This window comes from Perognathus longimembris, chromosome 18 (genome assembly GCF_023159225.1).
Source record: "Perognathus longimembris pacificus isolate PPM17 chromosome 18, ASM2315922v1, whole genome shotgun sequence".
NCBI lineage: Eukaryota > Metazoa > Chordata > Mammalia > Rodentia > Heteromyidae > Perognathus > Perognathus longimembris.
The window spans coordinates 18,721,660-18,748,925 of NC_063178.1; the positions used below are offsets into that span (position 1 = coordinate 18,721,660).

Below are 27,266 nucleotides of genomic sequence, written 5' to 3' on the forward strand. Positions count from 1 at the left end.
AAAGATCTAAATAAAGGAATTGATTGAGTTATTTCAAGAAGCTCTATTGCTAACTGAAGGAAGGAAGGTTTTTGTCTACGCATTCCTATTTTCAGATACTTTCTTTTCTCTTTCATGAATGGGGAATTTCTCCGTAAGTCAGTCTTACCTGTCTCACTGGAAATCTCTTTCTCTGGGCAGGGAGTGCAAGAAAAGTAATAGGAACCTTTTCCCTCCTGAGAAGATTTCTTGAGTCCAGGACCACAACTCTCACCGACTGAAGAGTCTGAGAAAAGTCAGATGTTTGGTGTTAATTGCTATACTTCCCTACTCCTTCTTTAAAGGTATTTAGAAAGTCGTATCATTAAGAATCATACATGGGCTGGGAATATGGCCTAGTGGCACTTGCCTCCTACACATGAAGCTCTGGGTTCAATTCCCCAGCACCACATATATGGAAAATGGCCAGAAGGGGCACTGTGGCTCAGGTGGCAGAGTGCTAGCCTTGAGCAGGAAGAAGCCAGGGACAGTGCTCAGGCCCTGAGTCCAAGGCCCAGGACTGGCCAAAAAAAAAAAAAAAAAAAAGAATCATACACACACACACACACACACACACACACACACACAAATATACATGAACATCTATCTAATCAACTGGTGGACGCAGTTTCAGTGTATACATGACAGGACCCACCTTGCTTATATCACTCTATTCGCCCACATCATTGTCCTATTACGAGCTGGCTGCATGTATTCAAGGAAGAGTCTAGTAGTGGGAACTTAGGTACGTAGAAGCATTGTACTGAATTGCCTTTGAACTATACTGTACACAAATTATTCGTGTCGCTTTACATCATCTTTCCAATTTGCTTGTGAAGTAGTGGAGAACAGGGAAGAAAAAAAATTCCCCAACTGAGCTCTGAAAGCATGAGAGTAAGGTGCCGATACCACTTGTGGTCAATATTTATACCCCGGGTTAGCATATGTGTTCCTGCGCTTCCGCGTTGCCTTCAGGTGAATTCTATGTGTTCAGTGCCGTGTTGTTTCACCACAGACCCAAAGGCATCAAAATGAGGCCAATTGACTGACTGTAGTATGCATGCAAAACCCAAATCTGAGAGCAAAATGATCCTTTTTATTTTTATATTGATACTGCCACATGTTTCAGAATGCTAGAAAAGTCACTAACACGTTGTAGTATATGAGAGTTTGTATATGTAGTATATGAGAGTTGTAGTATAGGAGAATGTTTGGAAATATATTCACAAATACATGTGCTCCTTTTCCATTCAAATCAAAAAGGGTTAATTCATCAGAAGACGATTCATTGATTATAGCCAACTAATAACCAAATAATAGAATGCAAGTGGAAAACTGATTACATTCTCAAAGAAGAGCAATTCACAAATGTTATTTTAGAGTCTAGAAACATTCAAAACATAATACACAAATAATCATTAATATAATATATAACATCATGAGAGATACAATAGTCTCAAACATAATCATGCATCTTAACAAATTATTACATATGCACTACATTTTTAATTTTTTATTTCATTATCTTTAATGCATCTTATTAAGGATTTAGTCATAATAATCCATTTGAAATATTTTCTCTTGTCATGAAGATCGAATCAGAAATCAATGACAAAATAACTCTGAAAAGCACTCAGAAATTTGAATAGTACATAGCATACATCTAAATAATTTTGGATCATAAAGACAATTAAAGTGAGAAACATTTTGAGCTGAATGGACAAAAACATGCAAAAATAACCCAGAAATTATGGAATGTCTTGTGATCTCTAAAGCAGTATTAAGAAAAATTTCTAGCACTGAATAGTTATGTGGCAAAGGTTCACAATTTTACTGTAACTTATTAACATGCATCAATAATACAAGGTGAGTTTCACTGTCATAATTCCATTATTGTACACAGTGTACTTTCAGTTGGTATCCAGAATGTATTTTGGAACTCATGAAACTGAAATAAAAAATGACTAATTTTTAAGTGGGCAAGCAAATTTGAAAATGTGATTCACCAAAGAAGCCATGATAATGAAAACGTAAGAACATAAGATGCTCAACCTTATTAGTCATTAAAAGCACTATAGAAGCTGTGCACGAGGTTGTAATTCTAGCTACTCAGGAGACTGAGACCTGAGGATCATGGTTCAAAGCCAGCCAGGGCAGGAAAGTTCATGAGACTCTTAATTCCAATTAACTACCAAAAGGGTTTGAAGTGGAGCTATGGCTCAAGTGGTAGACTGGAAGCCTTAAACAAAAAAGCTCAGGGACAGTGCTCAGGCCAGCAGTTCAAACCCCAGGACCAACATACACACCTCTACCATTTGAACATGCTGCTAGTTGGATTTGCAAGTTGTTTAGAGATGGAATGTTTAAGACTTTTCTACAAGGTTGTCTTAATACCATGATCCTCTGTCTCAGCCTCTTGAATATCTAGCATTACTGGCATAAGCCAGCAGTGCCTGGTTTCTTTGCTCTTTCTGAAGTAAAACTTTCTCATCCTTACTTACTTGTGTAGGGTTGGACAATCTACAGTAATTCACTATGAATGACCTTACCAGGATTGTTGCATGGGAGACATCTAAGATTCTTTTCTTCATATTTGGAAAGTGTTCTCCTGATGCTATGAATTTTAAAAAGTGAAAAAAATATTTTGATAGTGATATGAAAAACAATTACCAAACATATTGAATTCTTGAGCATTTAAGACAAGGTAAGTACTACTCTTGGAATTTGTTCCATATGCTTCAAAACTTTGCTAGACAAATTTTCATAAGATTTGTAATGACAATGCCTAACGTATGAGACTGTAACCTCTCTGTACATCAGTTTGATAATAAAAATTTGAAGAAAAAAAAAAAAAGATCTGTAATGAATGAAGACAAAATAAAGGTAAAATGATCCTGAAGAGGGCGCAACAGAGCTCAGCAGATTAACTTGATTGGCATGATAAGGTACTCACCAGGTATTCTTTCTCTCTAACAAATACTTTGTTCTTGTAAAATTCTTTTATGTTAGGCTTAAAAAATCTTTTAAACATTAAGGATCTTATATCTTTAGTTCAAATATTTTTTTGAAGGCTAAACAATATAAGGTAAAAACATGCACAAGAAAAATGGAATAATTTTTAAATTAATTATATTAACATAATACTTTGCAATCTTTTTTATTTATATTTTTTCTATACTTTGCAATCTTATAAAGGAGGGCATATCAACTATTTAATAATTTTGATACTTTGTAAATAATTTTTATTAATGTATTAGTTCCTTAAATAAAATGAACTGTCCCAAATTGGTAAACTAATCAATCACCGTAAGGGAAGATAATTAATAAAACTCAGGATCACTACTAGACTGGTACTTAGTCTCCAACTGACTTGGAAGACAAAATTCGCTTAATGCATAGTCATTAGCCGTTGTTACGGTAGGCACATACACAGCAGCAAAGAGGATGGCCCTAAAATCTACCTCCAAAACTGGGACCTTCCAAATATAAGCAACACCCATGTTTAACTAGTGTATACTTGAAATGAAAAAGTCAGGTAATCACCATATGACCCTCCAGGAGTGGCTCTAGACCAAGAAAGACAAAAGAGATTCCCCACACACCTGTCTGTCCTCATTCTCCTCAAGAGCAGGTGCTGGCCTTTGCTAAACCTGGTGGTTTGCATATGCTCTGGCTGACTAGAAACAAGGACAGGCCTCAAGTTCTTACTCACACATTTCCAGTCTTTCTCTTTCAATGAAAGATACACACTGCCAGAAGAGTTTGTCTCTTACTTGACTGCTTCTTCTCTTGAGAGACATTCTGTCACTTCTACAGAAAGCCTCTTTCTCTCTTGAACTTCTCCTCTGCTGCTTAATTTACTTTCCACCAACCTATACTCACCTCTGAACCAACCAAGGCTACCAAAATGCCATCACATTCACCAAACACTTCCCACCAAAAACAAGACAATGGTACGATGCTCATTAAATCAACCCATCTCTTTTAGATTCAGAACATTCTGCATAATAACTCCCTTTGAAGAAAGAATTTGAAAATATTTTTAAAACTTAAGGCAGAATCTCAAGCAACTGGGATTTTATTATTATTGAAAACATATTACTTAAAAGGGAAAATTGAACATTAATAGACACTGGAAGAAGGGTGACATGGGATTTCTCAGTGCGGTGAGGGGGCTACACAGGATACCAAGAGACCTTTTAGCATATGTCTGGTAGCAGAGAAGGGAAACAATAGCATAACAAAAATGTCTTATACCTATAATCCTAGCTACTCAGGTAAGTAACACAATGCCAGACCAGAAGTTTGACTCAAGTGTAGAGTGTCACCATGTGGGGGAAAGGCATAGCAAGAATGTTATGTCCTGTGTTCCAGATTAGTACCAACACACACACACACACACATCCCAAAAAGATGAAGAAGAAAAAGAAGAAGTGGAGTCTGGCACCAGTAGCTCATGCCTGTAATCCTAGCCACTCAGGAGTCTGTGATCTGTGGATCCTGTTTTAAAGCCAGCCCAGGCAGGAAAGTCCATACAACTCTTATCTCCAATTAACCACCAGCAAAGTGGTAGAGTGCCAGCCTTGAGCACAAGCATCTTAAGGACAGCACCAAAGTCCTGAGTTCAAGTCCCAGGATGGTAAAAAGAATAGAAGAATACAGGAAGAAGAATACAGCAAAAAAAAAAAAAAAAAAGAAGAAGGTTATGAGCGAGAGGAGGAGGAGACAGAAGCGGAAAGGGAGTTAGAAAGCCCGCCCTGCGTCACTGGAAATTATGTCATCGATTACAATAGTCCTAATTCACAGCTACTGTCAGAGAAGACAAAAACTTCGGAGGGCAACACAGTGTGGAGGTGTACACCCACCTGTGTGCTCCGCGTGACATTCCAACACACAAGAAAGCTCAGCTTCGCAGCAATGAATCTTGGAAAGCTACGAAGCCAGCATGGTAAGACTACGTGCTGCTTTTGGAATTATGCCTGAGCATAACATCATATGTACATGTGAATTAAAACAGCAACTTTTTGTCTTTAAACATTTTTATAATGTCTAAGTAGGGGTTATCATTGGACATATCATCTTATGAGTATGATCCATCTTGACGGATATCACCATTTTATCATTGTGCCCCACCCATGTCAACCCAAAACCTCTTCCCTTGGCACAGCCAGGAACTTTCTGAGTGCATTTCCACAGGCTAAGCAAATCCGAGACAGAATCTTCAAGTAGAATTGTATCAAACTAAGAAGTTGCTGCATGGAAAAGGACATAGCTAACAAGCTCAAAACCCTACAGAATGGCAGCTTAATTGCCAGCTAAACATCACACAATGGCCTAATGTCCAGGATATACAAAGAGCTCAAGGAAATGAATCCTCAAAGAATCAACAAAATTAATAAATTGAAAGTGAAACAGATTTTATAGAAGAAGTAAAAATAGCCAATAGACACATACAGAACTGCTCAATATCTTTGGCCAAAAGGAAATGCAAAATTAAACAACAGTTACATTCCATCTTACCCCAGTTACAACGATCATCATCAACAAATGAGAGACTGGTGCAGAATGGAGGAAAAGAAACCCTAATACACTGTTGGTGGGAATATAAACTGGAAGAGTAATCGAATATTCCTCAAAAACACAAACATAGAACTACCTCCATTATCCAACAATACCTCCCCCAGCCAATTATCAAAAGGACTACAAGTCATGATACAATGAAGGCACTTGAACAATCATATTTATTGCTGCACTATGGACCATAGCTAAGATATGGAAAGAACACAGATGCCCTTCAATGGATGAATGGTTAAAAAATATGACATATATATCATTATAAATTTATTATCCATTAGGAAGGATGATATTGCACCATTTGCAAAGAAATACATGTAACTCATCCCCAGAGAGATAGAGGACACATGTTTTCTCTCCTAGCTGGAAGGTAGATATAATTTATAAATATACAAGTAAACACATGTGGAAGTGTGCACAAATAAATTAAGGGAAGTATCATACATGCAGGAGAGAATTCAAATGGTGTGATTTCTTAGAAAAACTAACAGTCCAACTAAATGAATGCCAGGAAACACGCACTTGAGAGCAAAGGGCGGGGGGAAGGAGCAGACAACGAAGAAGAGGGCAGGAAAGAAGTCATAATGTACAATGCATATCCATGGAAAAATTTCAAAAGTGTGTGAGTATATATATGTATATGTGTGCATCCATATGTGCATATATATACATACATGTGATATCAAAATCAGTAAGCAGAAAGTGAAAAAGCAAAAAACCTTCCCAGTCAGCAATATGAGTTTTAATGGCAACAGTGCAGCCACAAAATCAACAACACAAAAAGAATGACTAGGATGTCCTCTTTTATTCCACTACACATGATTTGTGTAACAGCATTGTTCTTAAGGAACAATGTTCTTTGTTCTTTGTACTTAAGGAACTCCTTCAGATGTAGCAAACTTCAAGAACAACCATACAGAAGATATCTATCTGTGGATGATAACTCTGTATTCTGCTATATGAAACATTTCAAATAAACAGGCAAATCACAGCTATGATAGTATGTACCATGCAGGCATAATTATTTAAATTGGAATCAAATGGGGAATGCTGGAACCATTAAGGACAAAGGCCTTAAAATCCCTAAATCATTAGTAGAAGACTTTACTAGTCCATGTGAGTCCCAAGATCCATCCCCTATAGTTAACCTGAGATCAAAATAATTCTACATGTGTTGCTCCTTGTATGTACTCTAGCCCTTTTTGGCTTATAGACAATAACATTCAGTGCTATGCCCGAACTATCTGAACTAAACTATGAAATATCAGTGGATAAATAACTATGCAATACTTGTAATTATTTTCAACCTCAAGTTAAAGTATACTTGTATTTTAATGCCAACACTTACACTTTACAATGACCATAAAGAGCATAAAATGATGCACGACATCCAAAGTCATCTTTTAAAAAGACATCAACGCCTTGCTGAAGAAGAAACTTGACCATATGTTTGGATTCACATTGGACAGCATACATGAGGGTTGATCTGAAATAACAGAGGCAAAATTTCACCTTCAGGTACTTTTACTACATTTATTTAGTACATTATTGTGTATGTTTAATAAATTCAATATCATGCCTGTGTGGGTAAAATTGAGCCTTTACATATGCCAGCAACCAACAGCATCTTACGCGTCCAGTGTTCACCTTTGTCAGTTACTGCTAAAGCTAAAAGGAGACTGCAGTCAGATGTGTCTTAATGTACTTTGATAGAAAATAAATTCTAGGCTCCTGGGTCTAATGTGGAGCAACCATCCTAATGAGTAATTCTCCACTAATTCCCTCATCTTATGTAATATAATCCACAGTCAAGTAAAAGTCAAATAAGTAAAAGCTATTGGAATGACTAATAACATTAATCCTATAAAAAGAATGGTAATAATGTGGTAGACAAAAGTCTAAATTGTATATACATGACTTATAATCCCCCTATCAGGGGTATTACTCTTCCTATCATATCAAAAAATGTATTTGCTGATAAGTGTTTTCAAGCGCCTGGAAATTCAGGAATGAAAGCCAGTACTGTATGGATCTAAAAATCTTCTCTTTATCACCTACCTGGGACTGCTCTTCATGAAAGGAAAGGCTTATCCAATTAAATATTGTATTTCCTAAGCATATAGCAATTAAACCTATAAAATTTTCTGTGGTTTGAAGATACAGTGCTCTACCAAAAGCTCCTGTGTACATTCAAGCACTAACTTGAGTGTACCAACTTCGTGGATTGGTTAATTTAATGGATACGCTCAAAGACAGACAGACTGTCGGGAAGTAGACTCAGTTAAAGGAAATTGTCCTTGGAGGGAGACTGTGCTAACTAAGCCTCTTCCACTTTTCTGCTGCCTAGATTCCAGGAGAGGAGCCCCTTCCTCCCCTCCTCTACCACAGATCCCGGCTGTCAAGGCGTTCTGCCCAGAGCAAACAAAACAGCCAGCCTCTGAACACATGACCAAAACGAACCCTCTTCAAATTGTTTTCCTCAGGCATTTTTACTCACAAAATAAACAGTATAGGTACAGGGGCAATCTCTCAAGAGCATCAGGAAGAGCATCGGGAAATCGCAGTGAATAGTTATTTGGGGAAAAGCTAACATTAGTATTCTTCAAAGAAAGCAATTGGAAGCAAAGAATATTCCGAGTGAGAAAATTATTTCCAGCACATATTTTTTTTTTGCTTAATACAATCCCTTAAATAAGTATAAAAGAAATAAAGCCAAGCACAATGACTCAGGCTTGTAATCCTAGCAATTTGGGAGGCCAAGATCTGAGAATTGCAATTCAAGGTCAACTTGGCCACAAGAATCCCTTTAACGCTTATCTCCAATTAAGCACCAAGAAGACTGAGATGCAGCTGTGGCTCAAGTGGTAGAGCACTAGCCGTGAGAAGACAGAAACTCGAGGACAGCATCCAGGCCCTGTGTTCAAGCTCAAGGACCAGCACATAAGAAAATAGTATGAGAAGTGACATGACTATAAAATGGCTATGAATTTTATAGTGGCTCAAAGGTTAAACTAAAATCCATACTGAAACCACAATATTCAATGTACAAACGTAAGTAAAAATGGAAGCAGGTAACGAGGAAATGAGTGAGGATTTGACAGATGGGAAGAAATTGATGCAAGGGGTAATACTGATCAAGTTGCGTTGTACTCATAAACTATAATGTTGAATTGAAACCTTTCTGCATAGCTAAAGATAACTTTTTAAAAGAAACAAAGAAATTAAGTAAAAAAAATACTGATAGAAAACTTCTTTAGATAAGACCATATGACCATCAGAACCAGATTACAAATATCAAAGATTGGCAAATATGAAAAGGGAATATGAATCCTATTCTATACTGTTCTTTGTGGAGACAATCTGAACCATTACTTTCTATCTAACTGACCACCTGCGCCAATATTTTACATTATATTCCAATAAGTATAAACTAACCTTTGTTCTATGAATGTGCTAATTCTGATTTGAGTGATGCTTCTGATATGAGAACAAAAGGAGACTTTTGTTGGAAAATAGAACAAACAACTATAACTATACCTGTTCAGCTTATCAACAGCATGTACATTGGCATTATTCTCTATTAAAAATTCTGCCATTTTTTCTTTGTTTTCCTTTAGAGCAAGCAAAAGTGGTGTGAGGCCATCCTGTGGAAATAAAAAATTAAAATAAGTCATAACTCATGAAAGTCCCTATTTCTCCCCTGAGTTGAATATGAACACGAGAGGAAATAAACAGCAGGCTCTACCTCCTCACACACTCCCCTCTCTTTGAATGCCACAGACCCCAGCATGTAAAAGGTAAACATTATCAGAGGTTAGAGCAACATTTCTCAAGAATATGTCCCTTCTTGAAGTACTATACCCCCTAGAAAGATTTCATGAACATATATTTAGGACCTACTATACAACAGTACGTTCTAAGCCTAGCATTAAAGAAATTGTGAGAATGTTGCTTAGTCTCTGTCTGAAAACACTTTTATGGCAAACATTCGCTTCTATTGTTGATGATCTTCTTGTTTCTTCTTCCTGTGGTTGTTCCTGTACTATCTCTGTATCTTATCTGAGTACATTGGAAACTGTGTATACTGGTATTAGAACTAGGAAAGTGAAAGGGAATACCAAACTCAAGAGACACAGGATAAAAAGACAAACAACTACAAAAGCAATACTTGCAAAACTGTTTGGTGTAAACCAACTGAACAACTCATGGGGGAAAAGGGAAAGGGGGAGGGGAAGGGGGGAATGAGGGACGAGGTAACAGTACACGAAATGTATCCAGGGCTGGGAATATGTCCTAGTGGCAACAGAACTTGCCTTGGGTTCGATTCCCCAGCACCACATATATAGAAAATGGCCAGAAGTGGCGCTGTGGCTCAAGTGGCAGAGTGCTAGCCTTGAGCAAAAAGAAGCCAGGACGGTGCTCAGGCCCTGAGTCCAAGGCCCAGGACTGGCAAAAAAAAAAAAAAAAAAAAAAAAAAAAAGAAATGTATCCAATGCCTAATGTATGAAACTGTAACCTCTCTGTACATCACTTTGACAATTTAAAAAAAAACAAACATTCACTTTGTAAGAGATACAGTTCAATGGGCACAATGATTAAAAAAAAAAATCTTTCCATTTGATTCTTATTTTTGTAGTAGCATGACCTAGATTCCAGCTTCTGCCTCTCCCAATGGGGCACTAAGGAAATTGGAAGTTAAAAGACATAATATTCACATAGACTTTGACATTCTTATTACTATTTTTAAGTAGTTGTACAAAGAAGTTGCCATTGAACAAAACAGTTTATGAACACAATGAATCTTACTGTCATCCCTCCAACATTTTTTACCCATCCCTCCTGTCCCTACCCCCTCCCTCACTCCTCCTAATTTTGTAGGATATATATTAGACTCTTGACTGCATTCTCCCCCTCTTCTCTTCATTCACCTACCCTGTTACCCTTGATCTCACCATTTTGAATACCTGCTTCCTGGTGTTTTATTTTGCTAAACTTTGATTTTTCTCTTTTTAAGAATTTATACACAATGGAATTTAATGCCTCTATCAGAAAGAATGGCATTGCCCCATTTGTAAGGAAATGGAAGGATTTGGGAAAAATTATACTAAGTGAGGTGAGCCAGACCCAAAGAACCATGGACTCTATGGTCTCCCTTATTGGGAATCATTAGCACAGGTTTAGGCAAGCCACAGCAGAGGATCACAAGAGCCCAATAGCTATACCCTTATGAACACATAAGATGATGCTAAGTGAAATGAACCCCATGTTATGGAAACAATTGTTATATCACAGTTATAACTACTTTCAACTTCCCATGTGTATCTGTAGCTTCTATTATTGACGATGTTCTTTTATCACCTTCCTGTGGTTGTATCTACACTATCTCTGTAATCTTATCTGAGTATATTGAAAACCACGTATACTGGTATTAGAACTAGGAAATTGAAAGGGAATAACAAAATTGAGAGACACAGGGTAAAAAAAGACAAACAACTACAAAAGCAATACTTGCAAAACTGTTTGGTGTAAGTGAACTGAACACCACATGGGGGGAAAGCGAAAGGGGGAGGGGGGAGGGGGGTATGAGGGACGAGGTAACAAACAGTACAAGTAATGTATCCAATGCCTAACGTATGAAACTGTAACCTCTCTGTACATCAGTTTGATAATAAAAATTACGGAAAAAAAATAAATAAAATAAAATAAAGAATTTTCCCTTGAATCTACCATATTCCGGTTAATACCTTTGTATATACTTTCATACTACCTCTCTTATTTACTAAAGATTTTTCATAACTGTTGGCTATCTCAACAAAATTTTATCCTCACTTTTTACAGATAATTCTGTGGCCTTGATAATTCTGTGACCTTTTAAAGTCATTTTTCTCCCATTTCCAGGTTACTTACTAGTTGTTGTTGTTGTTTTCAGAAACATGTACATGAAAAATAAAACTGAAGTAATTTGTCAGTAATAACTTTATGCTAACGAATATGAATAATTTTACATAGTAACTAAAACTCAATCACCTCGGTCACTGGCACGAAGAGTCAATGCACTTCTACCTATGATTAACCCCAAAGGTTACAAAAATATAGAGTCCAGACTTATGCTGAGACCTCCAGAAATTAAAATGGACACTCTGTTTATGGAGGCAAACTAAGTTCTCAACAGTAGGCCACAGTTAGTGGGGGTTTATGCTCTTGTATGATCCCACATGGTTGGGGATAAAAGAAAGATTTAGATGTGAAATCGTTTCTTTCTTTAATATCATGTTTTACCAAAAATATCATACCATAAAACTTTTTTAAAAGACTCAACAGAACTACTTCAAGACAACCACTTTTACAGTACTTACTAATATCTCTTTAATAACCCATTAACTATTAAATCTAATTAATAGATCAATTCAAGGAATACCTGAAATTTAAATTACTGACAAAAAACTTATTCTTGTTCTTCCTAACCTCAAAATGTTTTTATTAGAGATGCAAAATTGCTGAGATATCAAACATTTCCCAATCAGCAATAATACTGCTTATATAAAAGACCTGACAAATATGTACACATATAAAAATACAGTATGAAGAACCTAAATAGTACAGTACATGTGTAAAAAATATGGCATCCAAATATCATGACAGGGAACGTATTTCAGGACACAAACAGCATGCATGAAGGCATTATGTTTTTCTTTTTTTAGTGTTTTATTGTAAAAGTGAAGTATAGAGGGGTTACAGTTATATAAGTAAGGAAAGGAGTACAATTATTGTTGAACATTGTTCTACCCTCCTTCCAAGCACTCATGCCTGTAATTCTAGCTACTCAGGAGGCTGAAATCTGAAGAAAGTCTCACTCTCAAGTCACTAAACTACCAAATAGCTGAAAGTGGGGCTGTGGCTCAAGTAGCAGAGTACAAGCCTTAAGAGAAAAGAAGCTTAGGGACAGTGTCCAGGTCCTGAGTTCAAGCCCCAGGACCCACACACAAAACAATAAGATCATTTCTGTCGCATCCCTCCTCCACACAGCCAGACCTTCCTCACTTGACAATTTGGACAAAAGGAAAAAATAAAAATTCAGAGACAGTCACTTGCTGAATACTCCATTTAATTTATCCACTAAAGGAAAATGTCAGTAATGGACCAAGAAATTCAAATTACAACTTGATTTCATTTTCCAAAGTTACAAAATAAAATAACCCTCACCTCTCAGCTCGAGGCTATACTTTTAAGAACACAGTTTAAACAATTATCTAGGTATCTATTCCTACCAGAAAAGGATAAAATGAAAGAAAAGTGTTCGATCTTTCCGCATCTAGTCACTTCTGGCCAGGATTCTTCAGATTCCAACTAATTTCATCTCTAGGCAACTCTGCAACTTCAACATAATTTCCTTTACCACATTAAGGAATATTATCCCCAAACTGAACAGCATCTTTTCTAGCACAAAAACTTTTTGAAAGAGTTTAAATAAACAAACCGTTTTTGGTGTTTCCCCTCAATTACCTACCATCAAATCGGCCTGCATCGTCATAATTGCTTTTCCTCTACTCTTTTTATGCTCCAGTCTTACCTCAGAGGGAAAATTCACTTTGATAAATTTTTCAACAAGGTTTGCAGGTTGCTTTGTTTGACTGTGAAGAAAAAGCCCGCGTGCAAGGACAGTTCGACCTGCGCACTCTGAACCTTGTATGGAAGCAGTATCATCATTTGAGGTAAGCTCACTGAGAACTAATTTTTTTTTTTAACATTTTCTTTCACTGAAGACTTGGAACTTGCACACGTGGAACACAAGCCGGCTCACTCTACCTTGGTTTGCGACTCAATACTGGCATTGTAGGCCAGCAGCGTGGCCACCATGGGTACACTGTCACTGTAGATGGCATAATGGATAGCAGCATTGCCACCGGCGTCCCTCACGTTTGGATCCGCGCCGTATTTCAGGAGAAGAGTCACACACTCCTCATGCTGGCCCTGGGAGGCCTGTGGACATCACAGCAAGAAACAACTCATCAATGCGAGGCGCTCAGGGGACGCCTTCCACACATGTCACCAATTGATTATTTTTATTTTTTTAAAGAGGGATAAGACTATTTGATTGTTGGAATACATTGATAGATTGGGTAATTCACATTGCAGCAGAAATACCCATCATATCATAAGCAAATTAAGAACTTTCTGAATTTGTCACTAATCTTCAATCACAAGTCCCAGAAAATAGTACCTAATTAGCATATAAGATGCCAAGACTATGGTAACAGTACAATGGGAGACTCACTCTCTGGCTATCAAATATGTAGAGTAACATAAGCCTTTGACTAAATAAACAGGACTTTAGTCAACATGTCTATTTGGCATGCAAATTTAACTCATTTGTGGTTCATTTGTGGTTCAATATTGCAGTGGGATACACTGATTCTAATCAAGGAGATTTAAATAGAATTTGAAAACCAAACAGTAAAAACAGGGATGTGACAGTAATAAGAATCCACTTCCCAATTTTACAGCTAAAAATTAATACGAAGTAGAAACAGAGATAGATAGGTGACACGTATATTACTGTAGGGAATTCATTTATAGTTCCCTATTATCTTAAGTTATAAACATAATAAGGATTTTTTTCATACAAAAATTATTTTTAAAAAGTCTCAAAGGAAAGACACAACTTCTGTGAAGTGTTGTGCGACCAGGTGTGAAAGGCTGTAGAACCCAGAGGCCCCGGGTGGGTGGGTGGGCAACCATAGACCTCCAGAGAGGCCCAGCTCCTCTGCCACGCGTGGGATGCGGAAAGCTCCACAGAGCAGCACACTGGCTAACCAATGTCCCTGACCACAACGTTCAAGCTGCACTCATGGCTTCAACGACCCTCTTAAGACTGTGGGAGAGGGGCCTGGGACAACTGATAAGAAGTTCCTGGTGCAACGGGGTCCTTCCTAATTGATGAGCAAGCTCTTGATTGTTGCGTTGTGATGCCTTGATTGTTTTTGTACTGTCTTTGTTTGATTTGATACCGTGTTGACAGCTTTTCCTCTTGGCATCTCCTGTGACTGATTCTTCAGTTCTATCTTCAGCTGCTCCCGTAGGGCCTTGACCTGTGCCCGCCTTGGTGGCCGCCATGGTGCTGGCCCCAGAAGCCACACTCAGGAGCTCGCGGCTGCTCAACTGGTTATTTTTTAATGTGATCACTTAGTTTTCATTTTAAGCTTTGTTATTGGGGAAGAGAGATATTGAGACAGGCTCTGTTTCCAAAGTGTTGGGATTACAGGTATACACAACCATTCCTAGCTATTACTTTAAACTGCTTAAATCAAACCCATGTCCTGAGGAAATTATTTACTGCTAGTTACCTTTATCAGAGCTGTGCTGTCGTCACTGTCTCGAATATTAAGCTCACACTTCTTCTCTATGAGAAGAAGCACGATATTTGGATGTCCATAGGCACAAGCATAATGTAGAGCAGTCCTGTGAAATGAGAAGATCTATGAAAGATAATAGTCAAATTATATGGGGAGTTTTAAACATCAAATAGCATGTAATTTAAATTTTTCAGAAGGAAGATTAGCCTGTTTGATTGAATTTGTTGTAATAGTTTTAAACAAAGGGCTCTATATCTGCAATTCCTTGCAGAGGTGAATTTCTTTTTGAAGAAGTAACATATAGACTTTAAACATGACATTTGGATCCTACTTTAAATTCTGTTATCAATTAGCTATTGCTTAGCTTATCTATGAAATCAGTAACTTAGAGGTTTCTCATTTATGTAATGAAGAGCAGTTTAATACAGAGGACTACAGTGATGCTTCCATGAGAATTTAGGCAGAATATGTACAGTACTGTACACGTCAGCTCACGTCCCATTATAATTACTACTACTTCTACAAACATAACCTCTTGGTGACATGAAGTAATGCAATTATATCTGTCCTGCAGATAAGTTTTCAAGGGCTATATATTTCTGTAAATCCAAGTTTCACAAGTTAAGACATTTGAACTACATTGTTCATTTGACCTTGGTCTCAAGATCCTCCAACTTCAGCTGTTTAGAGACAAGTGTCTGGCTTAAGATGTTCTTTTTCTCACATGTTGTATTAGTATATGTTCATTGTATAAACAGTTTCATGTTTTATTTCCCTATTTGCCTATAAAATGCTTAGATCACACCTAAAATGGTGATGTTCTCCGTGGTCTGCCTGATGGTAGGACAAACTTGAAAAGGCAAGAGGCGGCTCATGGGTTGAGAAGTAAGAACCAATCAACTTTACTGTCATCTACCAACAGCAATCTGCTGAGAAAGGTCTTTCGGAACTCCAAGGCTGTCGACAAATCCTCCTTGCACGGAGTTACTTTTCAGAACTAGGCCCATGAAGAAGCCACACACTGGCACCAAGGGAACCTACTGAGGAGTAAAAATGGCACTCCGAATACTTGAGTGTGAAATGTAAAAAAAATAAAAAAGAAAGACAAACACTGAGCCATCATCCCATTTCAAACATCCCTCAGAAAAGGACATGTATAGAGGGTATATAATGACCCGGAACGGGTAGTGGATTGCACGGGATAAAATTCTAGCTCTGAAGTCGATGTGTTATGAGACATAGTTGTGCACTGCGCAGTTATGTGCAGTGACATGCGGATCTGTGTTGTTTACAATGATAAGAACCTTCATGGTAATATGTGGGGGAGCCTTGACGTCACTGACGGGGATCAATTGAATGGTTTTTTTTTTTAAAGACTAAGCACATAAACTGATATTTTTTTTTTACACGTTTTCCTTTCTTTGTTGTTAAAGTGATGTACAGAGGGGTTACAGTTTCATACCTAATATACCTAATTTCTTATCCAACTTGTTACCTCCTCCCTGGCTCCTCCCCCCCCCCTTGGCCTTCCCCTTCCCCCCCTTGCCTTCCCCTCCCCCCACCCGCCCGCACCTGTTGTTCTCATCCCGGGCGTTGGCGGCCTCCGGCCCCGCCCGCAGCGTCCTCCGCACCAGGCCCAGGTGGCCCCGGCTGGCCGCCTCGTGGATCTTCCCGGAGGCGCGGTAGCCGGCCAGGAGCCTGGCGGCGTCGGGGCGCCCGGCCTCGGGGCTCGGGGGGCTCCGGCGGCCGCCGCAGCACGGGGGACCCCCGCGGCCGCTCCCGGGCGCCCTTCCCGGGACGCGGCGCCTCCCCGGACCCCCGGCCCCGAACCCGGCCCTGGCCATCCCCGAAAGCCCGCTCAGCGCTCCGCGACGGAGGCCCGCAGATCCCCACGGAGCCCGCGCTCAGCCCCCCACAGCCCGCAGCTACCCGCGGCCTCGAGCGGCGCGGCCCCGCTGCCAGGCAACGCGGAGACGCGGGCCCCGGAGCGCGGGGCCTGGGCGGGCGCCCCGGGCGGGCGCACGGGGAGCGCGGGGAACGAGCTCCGAGGGCCGGCGCGCGAGCAGCTGCTCCGCCACCCTCACCCCCGCCCAGCGCCTCCGGGTCGGTCAGGCCCCAGGCTCCCGCTCCCCAGCGCCTCCGGGTCGGTCAGGCCCGAGGCTCCCGCTCCCCAGCACCTCAGGATCAGGTCGGTCAGGCTCCAGGCTCCGGCTCCCCAGCGCCTCCGGGTCAGGTCGGTCAGGCTCCAGGCTCCGGCTCCCCAGCGCCTCCGGGTCAGGTCGGTCAGGCTCCAGGCTCCAGCTCCCCAAAGCCTCCCGGTCAGGTCGGTCAGGCCCGAGGCTCCCGCTCCCCAGAGCCTCCCGGTCAGGTCGGTCAGGCTCCAGGCTCGTGCTCCCCAGAGCCTCCCGGTCAGGTCGGTCAGTCAGGCCTGAGGCTCCCCACGGGCCTCTCCTCCGCCTGGGCCCAACCGCGGGGCTCCCAGCAGGAGAGCCCTAGCCTGAGCGCCCAGGCCCCAGGTCAGGCCTTGACCACCACCACCACCACTACCAATGACAACAAAAAGGTGTGCAATACCCAGACAAAACACACATGGTGACAGTGAGTAACACAAGCTGATTTTACTATTGTTAAAAAAAAAAAAAATGAGGCCATCAAGGCTTCTAACACACAGGCATTTGAGGATTCTCCAAATACATGCAATAGCATCAGTACATAGAATTCTAATGCGTTTAGTAAGCAAATAAGAACATATGGAACGTATAAAGCACAACATTGATCATATTATTAAACCAGAATAAATAATAATAAAAACTAAGAAACAGTTCTAAGAGAATTTTTTTTTTTGGTCAGTCATGGGGCTTGAACTCTTGAACTCCGGGCCTGAGCACTGTCCCTGAGCTCTTCAGCTCAAGGCTAGTGCTTGAGCCACACACAGCACCACCTCTGGTTTTCTGGTGGTTAACTGGAGATAAGAGTCTCATGGACTTTCCTGCCTGGGCTGGCTTTCAATGGTGATCCTCAACCTCCTGAGTAGCTAGCCACCGGTTCCTGATTCTAAGGGAAATTTTTTAAACCTTTAAAGTTAGATAGATGCTAAAATATTAAAAACTTGGGAAATCAGCAATGTGACATCATATTATAGATGCAATGCAATCTCAAGCAAAATCCCTGCGTTGCAGTTTGGCAATTTGATTGCAGAAGCTGTATGGATCCTGAACATCTCAAAGTCATGGGGACAGGGTTGGGAATATGGCCTAGTGGTAGAGTGCTTGCCTTGTATACATGAAGCCCTGGGTTCGATTCCTCAGCACCACATATATAGAAAAAGCCAGAAGGGGTGCTGTGGCTCATGGCAGAGTGCTAGTCTTGAGAAAAGGGAAGCCAGGGACAGTGCTCAGGCCCTGAGTCCAAGCCCCAGCACTGGCAAAACAAAACAAAACAAACAAAGTTGTGGGGACAAAGCCTTAGAAGGAAACAGAGACAGAAGGCTTCACAGAGTAAGCTATTGGCGCTAGGTGAACTCAGAAGCATGTTCAACCCTAGGACAGTCAGGAGGAATCCACACCAAGACAGAGGGACAGCGAACATAGGCTCGGTCATAGAACAGGACAACCTGGCACAAGGATTATGCGGAAAAATTGATGCTGCATACAGTGAAGAAAAGAGATGGATGCCATATAAGGTGGATTTCACACCGAATTATAAATACTCTGAGGATAAGAGGTGTCAATTTCCCATCAGAAACAGGGATTACAAAGGTGACGTCCAAGCTCAGGGTTAGATGCTTGCCTAACATGAATGTAATCTTGGCTTAAATCCACAACATTATTATTAAAAAAGAAAAATACTAGCTCAGTACTGGTGGCTCACACCTGTAATCCTAGCTACAGGAGGCTGAGATCTGAGGACCCTAGGAGGCAAGTCCATGAGACTCTTATTTCCAATGAACCACAAAAAGCCAGAAGTGAAGCTATGGCGTACATGGCAGAGTGGTAACCTTGAACAGAAAGGCACAATACCCAGGCCCTGAGTTAAAGCCCCAGGATCGGCATAAGGAAAAAAAAAAGAAAGAAAGAAAAAAAAAAGACCAAAAAGAAAAAACTACTGGATCCTGAAAGTGCATTAATATAGGTTGGGAAAGATAAGGGAGAATGATCAAGAATCATTAAAAAAATAGATTCATTGTACCCATAAACCCCTTGGTTAAATAGCAACTCCTTTTTATAATTACTTAAACATAAATTTTAAAAAATGGTGAAAAGAAAAATCTGCAATACAAAGGAACCCTAATATTTAACAACATAAATGTCATGATAATCAGACTCTAGAACTGTCCCAAACTGAGGAAGGCTAAAGACACAAGACAACTGGATAATGGTATCATGGGTTGTGACAATCTCTCCTCTTGAGTTTTATTAAATTTTAAAGTATGTTATTGAGGTAAGTGGCAAAATCTAAATAAAATTTTAGGTTAAATAATATTTAATCAATATTAATTTCATGATTTCTTCTGCTACACTGTCATGTCAAATAATTCCTTACTTTCAGAATACATGACTTTAGCCAGAATTTGTTTTAACAAGAAAGAATTTAGCCAGGCACTGGTGTCTCACACCTATAATAATAGCTAATCCAGAGGCTGAGATATGAGAAATATGATATGAAGACAGCCAGGGTAGAAAACTCCATGAGATTCTTTTTAATTAATTTATTTATTTACTGTCAGAATGATGTACAGAGGGGTTACAGGTTCATATGTAAGGCAGTGAGTACATTTCTTATCCAACTTGTTACCTCCTCCCTCATTTTCTCCCACCCTTCCCCTTCCCACTCCTTCCACCCCCCCCCTTGTAAAGTTGGTTTACTGCTTATTGTCTTCTAAGCATTGCTGTTGCATTGGTTCACCTTTTATCCTTTGTCTCTCCATGAAACAAAGCATGGAAGAGACTTTGTCTCTTCCATGAGATTCTTATCTCCAATTAATCAGCAAAAAGCCAGAAATAGAAGCATAATTCAAGTACTGGAGGACCAGGGTTGAAAGAGCCTTTTAAGAGCATGAGGCTGTGAGAACAGCACTAGAACAAGCACTTATGAACACACACACACACATACACACACACATGAATTTAGGAATAAACACAAGAATTTAGGAATAGTCTTCACTTCTTCAAGTAATATATTGTTTATACTTATTTTAGAAAGAAAGGACGAGAAGGAATAATGAAAATGTAATAAAATACTGATATGTGTGGAATAGTGTCCAAGAATATAGTGTGGCAATCTGACAAATTTTCTACAGAAGTCTAAAAATATCAAAAGAATATTTCCAATTAAATGCATTTTAAAAATAACAGAAGAGCTATAAATATAATTCTTGTTTGGAAAGTTTGCCTATCAATTATAAGGATGTTGGTTTCATTCCCAGTACCACAAATACAGCAATAATAAGTTTATATTCATAAAGTATAGCCAATACCTAACCTCTATATTATTGAGAAGTATAATGTATAATCTCAGAGTTTGTTTTGCCACTGCTCCAGTCTTTTAAGTGAGCTCAGTATATTTTGTCAAAATAATTCTTGTGAAATTAATGTAGCTTGTGAATTTGTTGTTATTCAATAAATTCTGACATTGTGGAAAGACACAAATTTCTAACACAGCTTGAGCATGACACCTTGCTACTTAGGAGGCTAAGACATGTCAAAGCTATCCCGGGGAGAAAAGTCATCAAGACTCCATCTCCAAAGCAACTACAGAAAACTGTGGTGGAGACATGGCTTAAGTGTAGATCAACAGCTGGAGCAAGCCAGCCCATCATTCAAGCTAAGCAAGCAGGTGGTCCTAAGTTTCAAACCCTAGTAATGGAGTTTAAAGGTACTGGCTACGGTGCCAATGCAACAAAATTTCTATTTCTGTCTATATATTATGAAAAGAATTAGAAACTGCAAATAATGCTTCAGTAAACTGATATTTATTTCCATTCAATCATTGGTATGTTGGCTATGTTGGAACTGATTAAACAGCTACTGCTCAATAGTTTCAGTGTGCAAAACTCCATAATACTGGGTGACATTTGCAGATTCATTTATATGTTACTTATTAAAGCAAAGAAATCATTGCAAGTCTTTGATTTTTAATTATAGATAGTAAATATAAGAATATTTCCTTTCAATATGTGATACATGTATATACTTAAATGTGATATATATATATACAGTCCAACAAACAAAATTTTAACTATCATAAATACACTTATTATATAAGGTATCTGTAAATTCTTGTCATTCTCCCTAAGGTAGCTACTGAGATGACATTTCAATCAGTCATGAGTGAGAAGCTTCCAACTGCGTAGAATCAAGTTCAGCAGTAGCTAGAAATTAAAAGTGAGAATTATATTCTATATCTCAAAGACTGTAGTCAATAAGTCAGTAAAAATACCCGGAACTTTGTCATTGTTAACAAGAAGAATATGTACTGCACTTCAGTATAACATAGCTTTAAATATGATTTACCCATACTTCCACACCAAGTGCTAAAGCCTCAGTTTCCCATAACACATTCATTTACTCAACAGTCATGTGCTGAAGTATTATGACAACTCCCCAACAATTATATCCTATAACCCCAGAACTGATTAAAGGCAATGTACCCATAAACGCAGACATTCTGATAGCTCTAAAGAGCCCTGTCTGAGCATACAGAAGGGACATACATGTCCTTTAGTGTTAGTATTGTAGATTCTGTGGTGGAGGTAATGTTGACATCTGAGGAATAAGAGAAAAGTACACCACAGAACTGGGAAGCAGGAAATAAAAACATCTAAAGTGCAATAGGACACTTGTGCGATTAAAAGTAGTTCAAGTTGGCTAAGCTTGAACAAATGGACAAGGGCAAGAAATGAGGCTAAATAACTTTAAATAATTGAAATGGCTTGGAGACTTTTAGTCCATGTTAAGGAATTTAGAATTTTTCTGAGGGAAAGGGGTAAGCTAAAAATATATTAAAAGAGAGACTTAAAATAACACAGTTTGAACTATAATTGCCTGCCTATGTGTTTATTATATGAGCTGGCTTTTTGCCATCATCTTGACAGAGAAATTATGATATACACATTTTCTATGAATAATTTAAGAGCATAGGTGGATAGTTGCACAGCAATGATAAAGTGAAATGTGTGCTTCCCCAAACAATAAAGACTTGTGAGATTTTTCTAACTACAGAACATGAACAAATGAAAAATAAGTGTATTTTCTTCAGAAATGTCCACATTCTACAGTTTTTATTCCATCTGTACATATGAAAATATTTCACTAGAATCTGTTAAACATTTTACTCATATTTATTTCAAAATCCATGAAGCTACAATTAATACATTAATTCAACCACATACCTTCTATTTGTCTACTGCTCTGTTTTGCCATCTTCCTCTGCCTCTGAAATAAGTTAATTGTATTTAAAACTTTTAAATTAAAAAAGATATATTACAATTTGAATTACAAATCACTTAGAAAATGTGGCCTTTAAGTAACATAGAAGCAATGAGACTTAACTTGAATATTATTTCAATTTTTAAAAATTTTGTTTGCTACTTTATATTAATATGCTAAAAAGACTACAAATATTAATCCATTAGTATATTATTTCAGAAGGTATTATATTAATACAAACATTAAATAATTCAACAGATACACTAAATCCATTATTTGTGATCCCAGCCCAACTTATAAATTTTTTTATCATCTTTTCCACGTAAATGTATTTTTTCATAAATTGAATTTTCTTGATCTTCAGAAAGTTAATTATTCAGCAGGGTGTAGTGGTATATGCTTATAATCATAATTACTTAGCGGAAAGAGCTAAGATCATAGTCATAGCCAATCGAGACTAAAGTATAAAGTCCTATCAAAAGAAAATTAGGCAAAAAAATGACTGAAGATTGGGTTCAAATACTAGGGTACTTGATTAGCAAATGCAGACCTCTGAGTTCGATAATCAGCATAGTCAGGCAAAAGGGAGATTAAAAATTGAACCCAGATCACTATGTTTTATCACCATAGACACATGAAGGAATTGCTGCTGTCATAATAGCTCATAAAACACTAGTGAACAAAGATTTTAAGTATTATGCTATCTAGATCAGAACTACAACAACAAAAAAACTAAGGATAAATGTAGGTTTATATTTACCTTTTTCCAGGACTGACCTTGCACGGTGACTACTGTGTAAAGATCTCTTCTCTTTCTTCAGCAAACATTTTCTGTTGGCAGCCTCTAGCTCTTCCTCAGTCCTGGGGTAATTGCAAAAGACAAATATTTAGTAGCTCATTACCTGGACTATTCCTAAATAACTTACTTCTTAATGCCACATGTCAAAACAGAATTCAAGATTAAACAGTCTTAAACCTAAAAGTACATCAAAGCATACCTCCTGTGCAAAATTACAGGTACAAATTGTTGTGGGTTTTTTTTAAGCATCTATTTCCAGGAAGATTTTGAACTAATAAGACCTCCAAACAAAGTAGTAGGAAGAAAATAGTTTTCTGTATCACATGGTGTATCAGATGATACTGGTCTTTCTAGGGGGCCTATTCTAGTAATGTTTCTGAGGCTGTCAGTGGAAATAAAACTATGGGAGATAATGGATATGTTCACACTCAACTATAATAATGATTTCAATATATGTCAATACAATAAAACATCACATTGTACTATAAAGATCTAGATATGTATATGGATTTATATATAGATGAAAATTCATTTATATAAATGAATATATACAAATGGACTAATAAAGGTTCTACTATGAAAAAAAACAAATGGACTGAATTACCTAAACATATATAAATATGTATACATGGAATTTAAAATGAAACTGAAGATAGAAAATAAAATGATTGTATTTACTAAACCAACAAGGGATTTAAACAAACATCTCCTAAAGACATTTTCAAAAGCTTATTTTCACCCATGTGTTCGTTGCACTTATAAACTGTTAAATTAACCAGTCAGGAATACTTCAGAGTAGCAGTTTGTAGGGATGAAAGAGAAAGCGGATTTGGTAATCAATAAAACATCTTCAGATAATTGGCTTCTCATATCATTACCAAGACATCTGAATTGGGACATAGCCTTTTTTTTCTTCCACACACTTCCTCACACTGATTAAAGTACTATGATTAGTAGTAGTAATGACTACTTATTGTTATCATTATTATATGCAGTAGTGCTAGGGCAGTGCACTATTACTGAGCCATGTGTTCTACTACTTGGTTTTGAAATAAGTCTTACTTTCTGCCCCACGGCAAGACTGAGATCACGTATTTTCGTCTTCTGGTAGTTGGGGCCCAGGTGTACGCCACTGCACCAAGCTTCCCTCCACTGAGTCAGTCTCATGAGCTTTTCTCCCCATCTCAGACTCCCATGTAGCTTGGGGGGACAGGCATATTGCATTGCAAGAGGTCACGGGTAAATAAAGGGGTCTTATCCATTTTTCTGTGAGACGGACCTCAGACTATGAATCTCCTGTCCTCAATTAGCTGGGAGTACAGAGCTCAAGCCCTGATGCCCAGCCAATTAAGGAATTGTTCTTTGCCACTTAGCAAGTGCTATTTATCACTTTCCTTAATTCTTGCATTAATATTAATTTCCAGTTCCTTGAATATTCCTATTTGTCGCATAGGAGAAAAAAACCCAACAGGACAGGTTTTATTCCAAGGAAATGTCAGTGATAACACTGAAGTCTCCAATAAAGGAAAGTTCATTCCACAATTTGCTCTGTAGCTAGCACTTGACTATTTGGGTTTACATTGCAGTCTTCGAAACAATAGCTTCACTTGTTAATATTTATATTTAAGGAAATGATAATGAAAGCTTTATATCAATATAAGTGGTTTAATTTTAAAAGCCTCAAAAACATATCACTAAGCCCGGTGCTAGTGGCTAATGCCTATAATCCCAGCTATTCATGAAGCTTAGATCTGAGGATCCTGGTTCAAAGCCAGCCCAGGCAGGAAAGTCTGTGAGACTCTTGTCTCTAATTAAGCACCCAAAAAGACAGAAATGGCATTGCCCTTCAAAGTGGTAGAGTACTGACCCTGAGCACAAAAGCTCAAGGATAGCCTCTAGGTCCTGAGTTCAAGGCCCTGGACTGGCACACACATACACACACGCACACACATACACACACACACACAAAATAGCCACTGAAAAACTGATTAAGTGAGTCTTAAAAAATAAAACGGAAAGATTATACACTGTCCTGGGTTAACAGTATATGTGTAAGTGCATTTCCGAACATTATTTTCCAAAATCATTTCATATGCCACTAATCTCAATAAAGTGGTTCAGCAAAATTATGCTTTAAAAATTCATGAATATGCTCAGTTCTTTCCCAGTTCAGGTTGTAACTTACTTTTTTAGCTCACTTAATAGTGATACTATGCTTTTTGCTTCTTCTTTGAACAGTTGGTTATATTTTTTCACTTCGCTTTTATTCAACTGGCTGTCAGCTTTCATCTTAAAAAGTTCAATTTCAAGATCTTTTAGACTGAATATCATCTCACTTATTGTTGAATCGGTATTACAGTCACTTAACTGCCTTAAATTTTCAGGATCTTCATTTTGTTTCTAGAGCATGTTAAAAAATATTGTTTTTAAAAAAATTAAGTCCCTTTACAAGTAATTAATGCTAAAAATGTGAGAAAATAATTACATATGAATTAATTTTCATTTGTCTTAGGTTTCAGTCTGTTGATTTGTTAGACAATATGAAATGTGGGAAATAAGATACTGCGGGTTAAAATATTTATCTGCAGTATCAACCATATTAAATCTTAAAAAAAAAAAAAACAAAAAACATTGAGCCAGGTGCTGGTAACTGACAGCTACTGTCATCCTATCTACTCAGGAGGGTGAGACCTGAGGATGGCGGTTCGAAGCCAGCCCAGGCAGGAAAGTCCATGAGACTTTTATCTCCAACAAATTACCTCAAAACAGCTAGAAGTGGCGCTGTGGCTCAAGTGGTAGAGTGTGAGCCTTGAGCAAAAAGCACCTCAGAGACAGCACCCAGGCCCTGAGTTCAAGCCCCAGGACTGGCCAAAATTAAAATTAATAATAATAACCCTGAATAATTTCTTTGTCTTTCTGTGAAACTGGAGTTGCCATGGCGCCCTCTGTATGCTGGGCTGCTGCTCCGCCACTGGAAGGCAGCAGGAGCCCTGCATCCACAGGCTACCAGGATTAGTCCTTGGTTTTGTTTTTTTAGAATTTGAGCAATGTAACTCAAGAGGTACCATATAATTGTGACCTACCATATACTCGTGAATAAGATCTTTGAATGTCAGGAATTTCTCTTCTAAGTCCTCCTGATTCTTCTCTAAATGTTCCCATTCCTTTTGGATGCTTTTTATGGACAATAAATCCTGCTCTAAACATTGGATATCTTCTTCCAGATGAGGACAGTTAGTAGATGCAGTATCCAGTTTTTCTTTCACATAACCCATCTTCATTAATGCAATATAGTTTGGTAATAAAGGATATAGCCTGAAAAGTGGCTAACATAAAACCATGTATAAATTCTGATACAAATTCAGTCACAATAAATAAGACTTTATAACCAATGCTTAATATACCTTATTAAAATAGTTTGAAACTTAAAATTTAAATCAATAGTAATTACTAATTTATACGTTCAACACTTGTCATCTTTGTCACAAAGCACCTGAAGTTGGCCCTAGGGATATTTTATTATAGATATAGATATAGATATAGATAGATAGATATAGATATCTATATATATATAGATATCTTTGCAAAATGATTCTAAACCACACCTTAGTGGAAAGCCTCTCACCCCTTCCCTCAATATTTAAGCCTAGTAAAATTACTGGCACAAACATTAAAAGGGCTGTGGGTCTCGCTCCAAAGAGTCTTCCTAGCAAGTGCAAGGCCCTGGGTTCAGTCTGTGGTATCCAGAAGAGAAATACTTACATTTTAAGAGAGGGGGGGACGATGATAGAAGGTAAAACATTGATCAAGATGTATTGTTTGCCTAAATTGATATGTTGAATACACACTCCTTTTTTTTAATAACTAAAGGTAATTTAAAAATTAAATAGTATTATCCTATTGTTTCCAGACAGTTCTATAATAAGCTAGTTGGTACTTCTCTACAACATTTAGCCTCCTGCATATTACTTGGCCTTCCCATTTGATTTCCAGTGAACAGAGTGGGGTTGCGGCCTCCCACGGCCTAGCCACTTTCCTACTATGAAACTGTAACCGCTCTGTACTTCATTTTGACAACAGAGAAATAAAAAATAA

General features: G+C 38.3%; 1 protein-coding gene and 1 long non-coding RNA gene across 2 annotated transcripts in view; both read right to left on the reverse strand.

Annotated features, from left to right (window-relative positions):
- LOC125366879 (ankyrin repeat domain-containing protein 26-like) overlaps nt 1-27,266 on the reverse strand; it is a 36,793-nt gene that overhangs the window by 4,025 nt on the left and 5,502 nt on the right. Inside the window, exons 2-7 of the mRNA XM_048367601.1 lie at nt 14,937-15,051; nt 13,399-13,572; nt 9,130-9,236; nt 6,941-7,078; nt 2,568-2,632; nt 149-265 (exon numbers count right to left, since the gene is read on the reverse strand). Of these exons, the coding sequence (XP_048223558.1) occupies nt 149-265; nt 2,568-2,632; nt 6,941-7,078; nt 9,130-9,236; nt 13,399-13,449 (478 nt within the window). The 5' untranslated portion in view covers nt 13,450-13,572; nt 14,937-15,051. The remainder of the gene's footprint in view (nt 1-148; nt 266-2,567; nt 2,633-6,940; nt 7,079-9,129; nt 9,237-13,398; nt 13,573-14,936; nt 15,052-27,266) is intronic.
- LOC125367184 lies at nt 21,149-26,581 on the reverse strand. Its single transcript, XR_007214001.1, has 4 exons — nt 26,255-26,581; nt 23,133-23,233; nt 22,336-22,378; nt 21,149-21,315 (listed from the first exon to the last, which is right to left on the reverse strand). It is a non-coding gene; the product is annotated as an uncharacterized LOC125367184 (long non-coding RNA).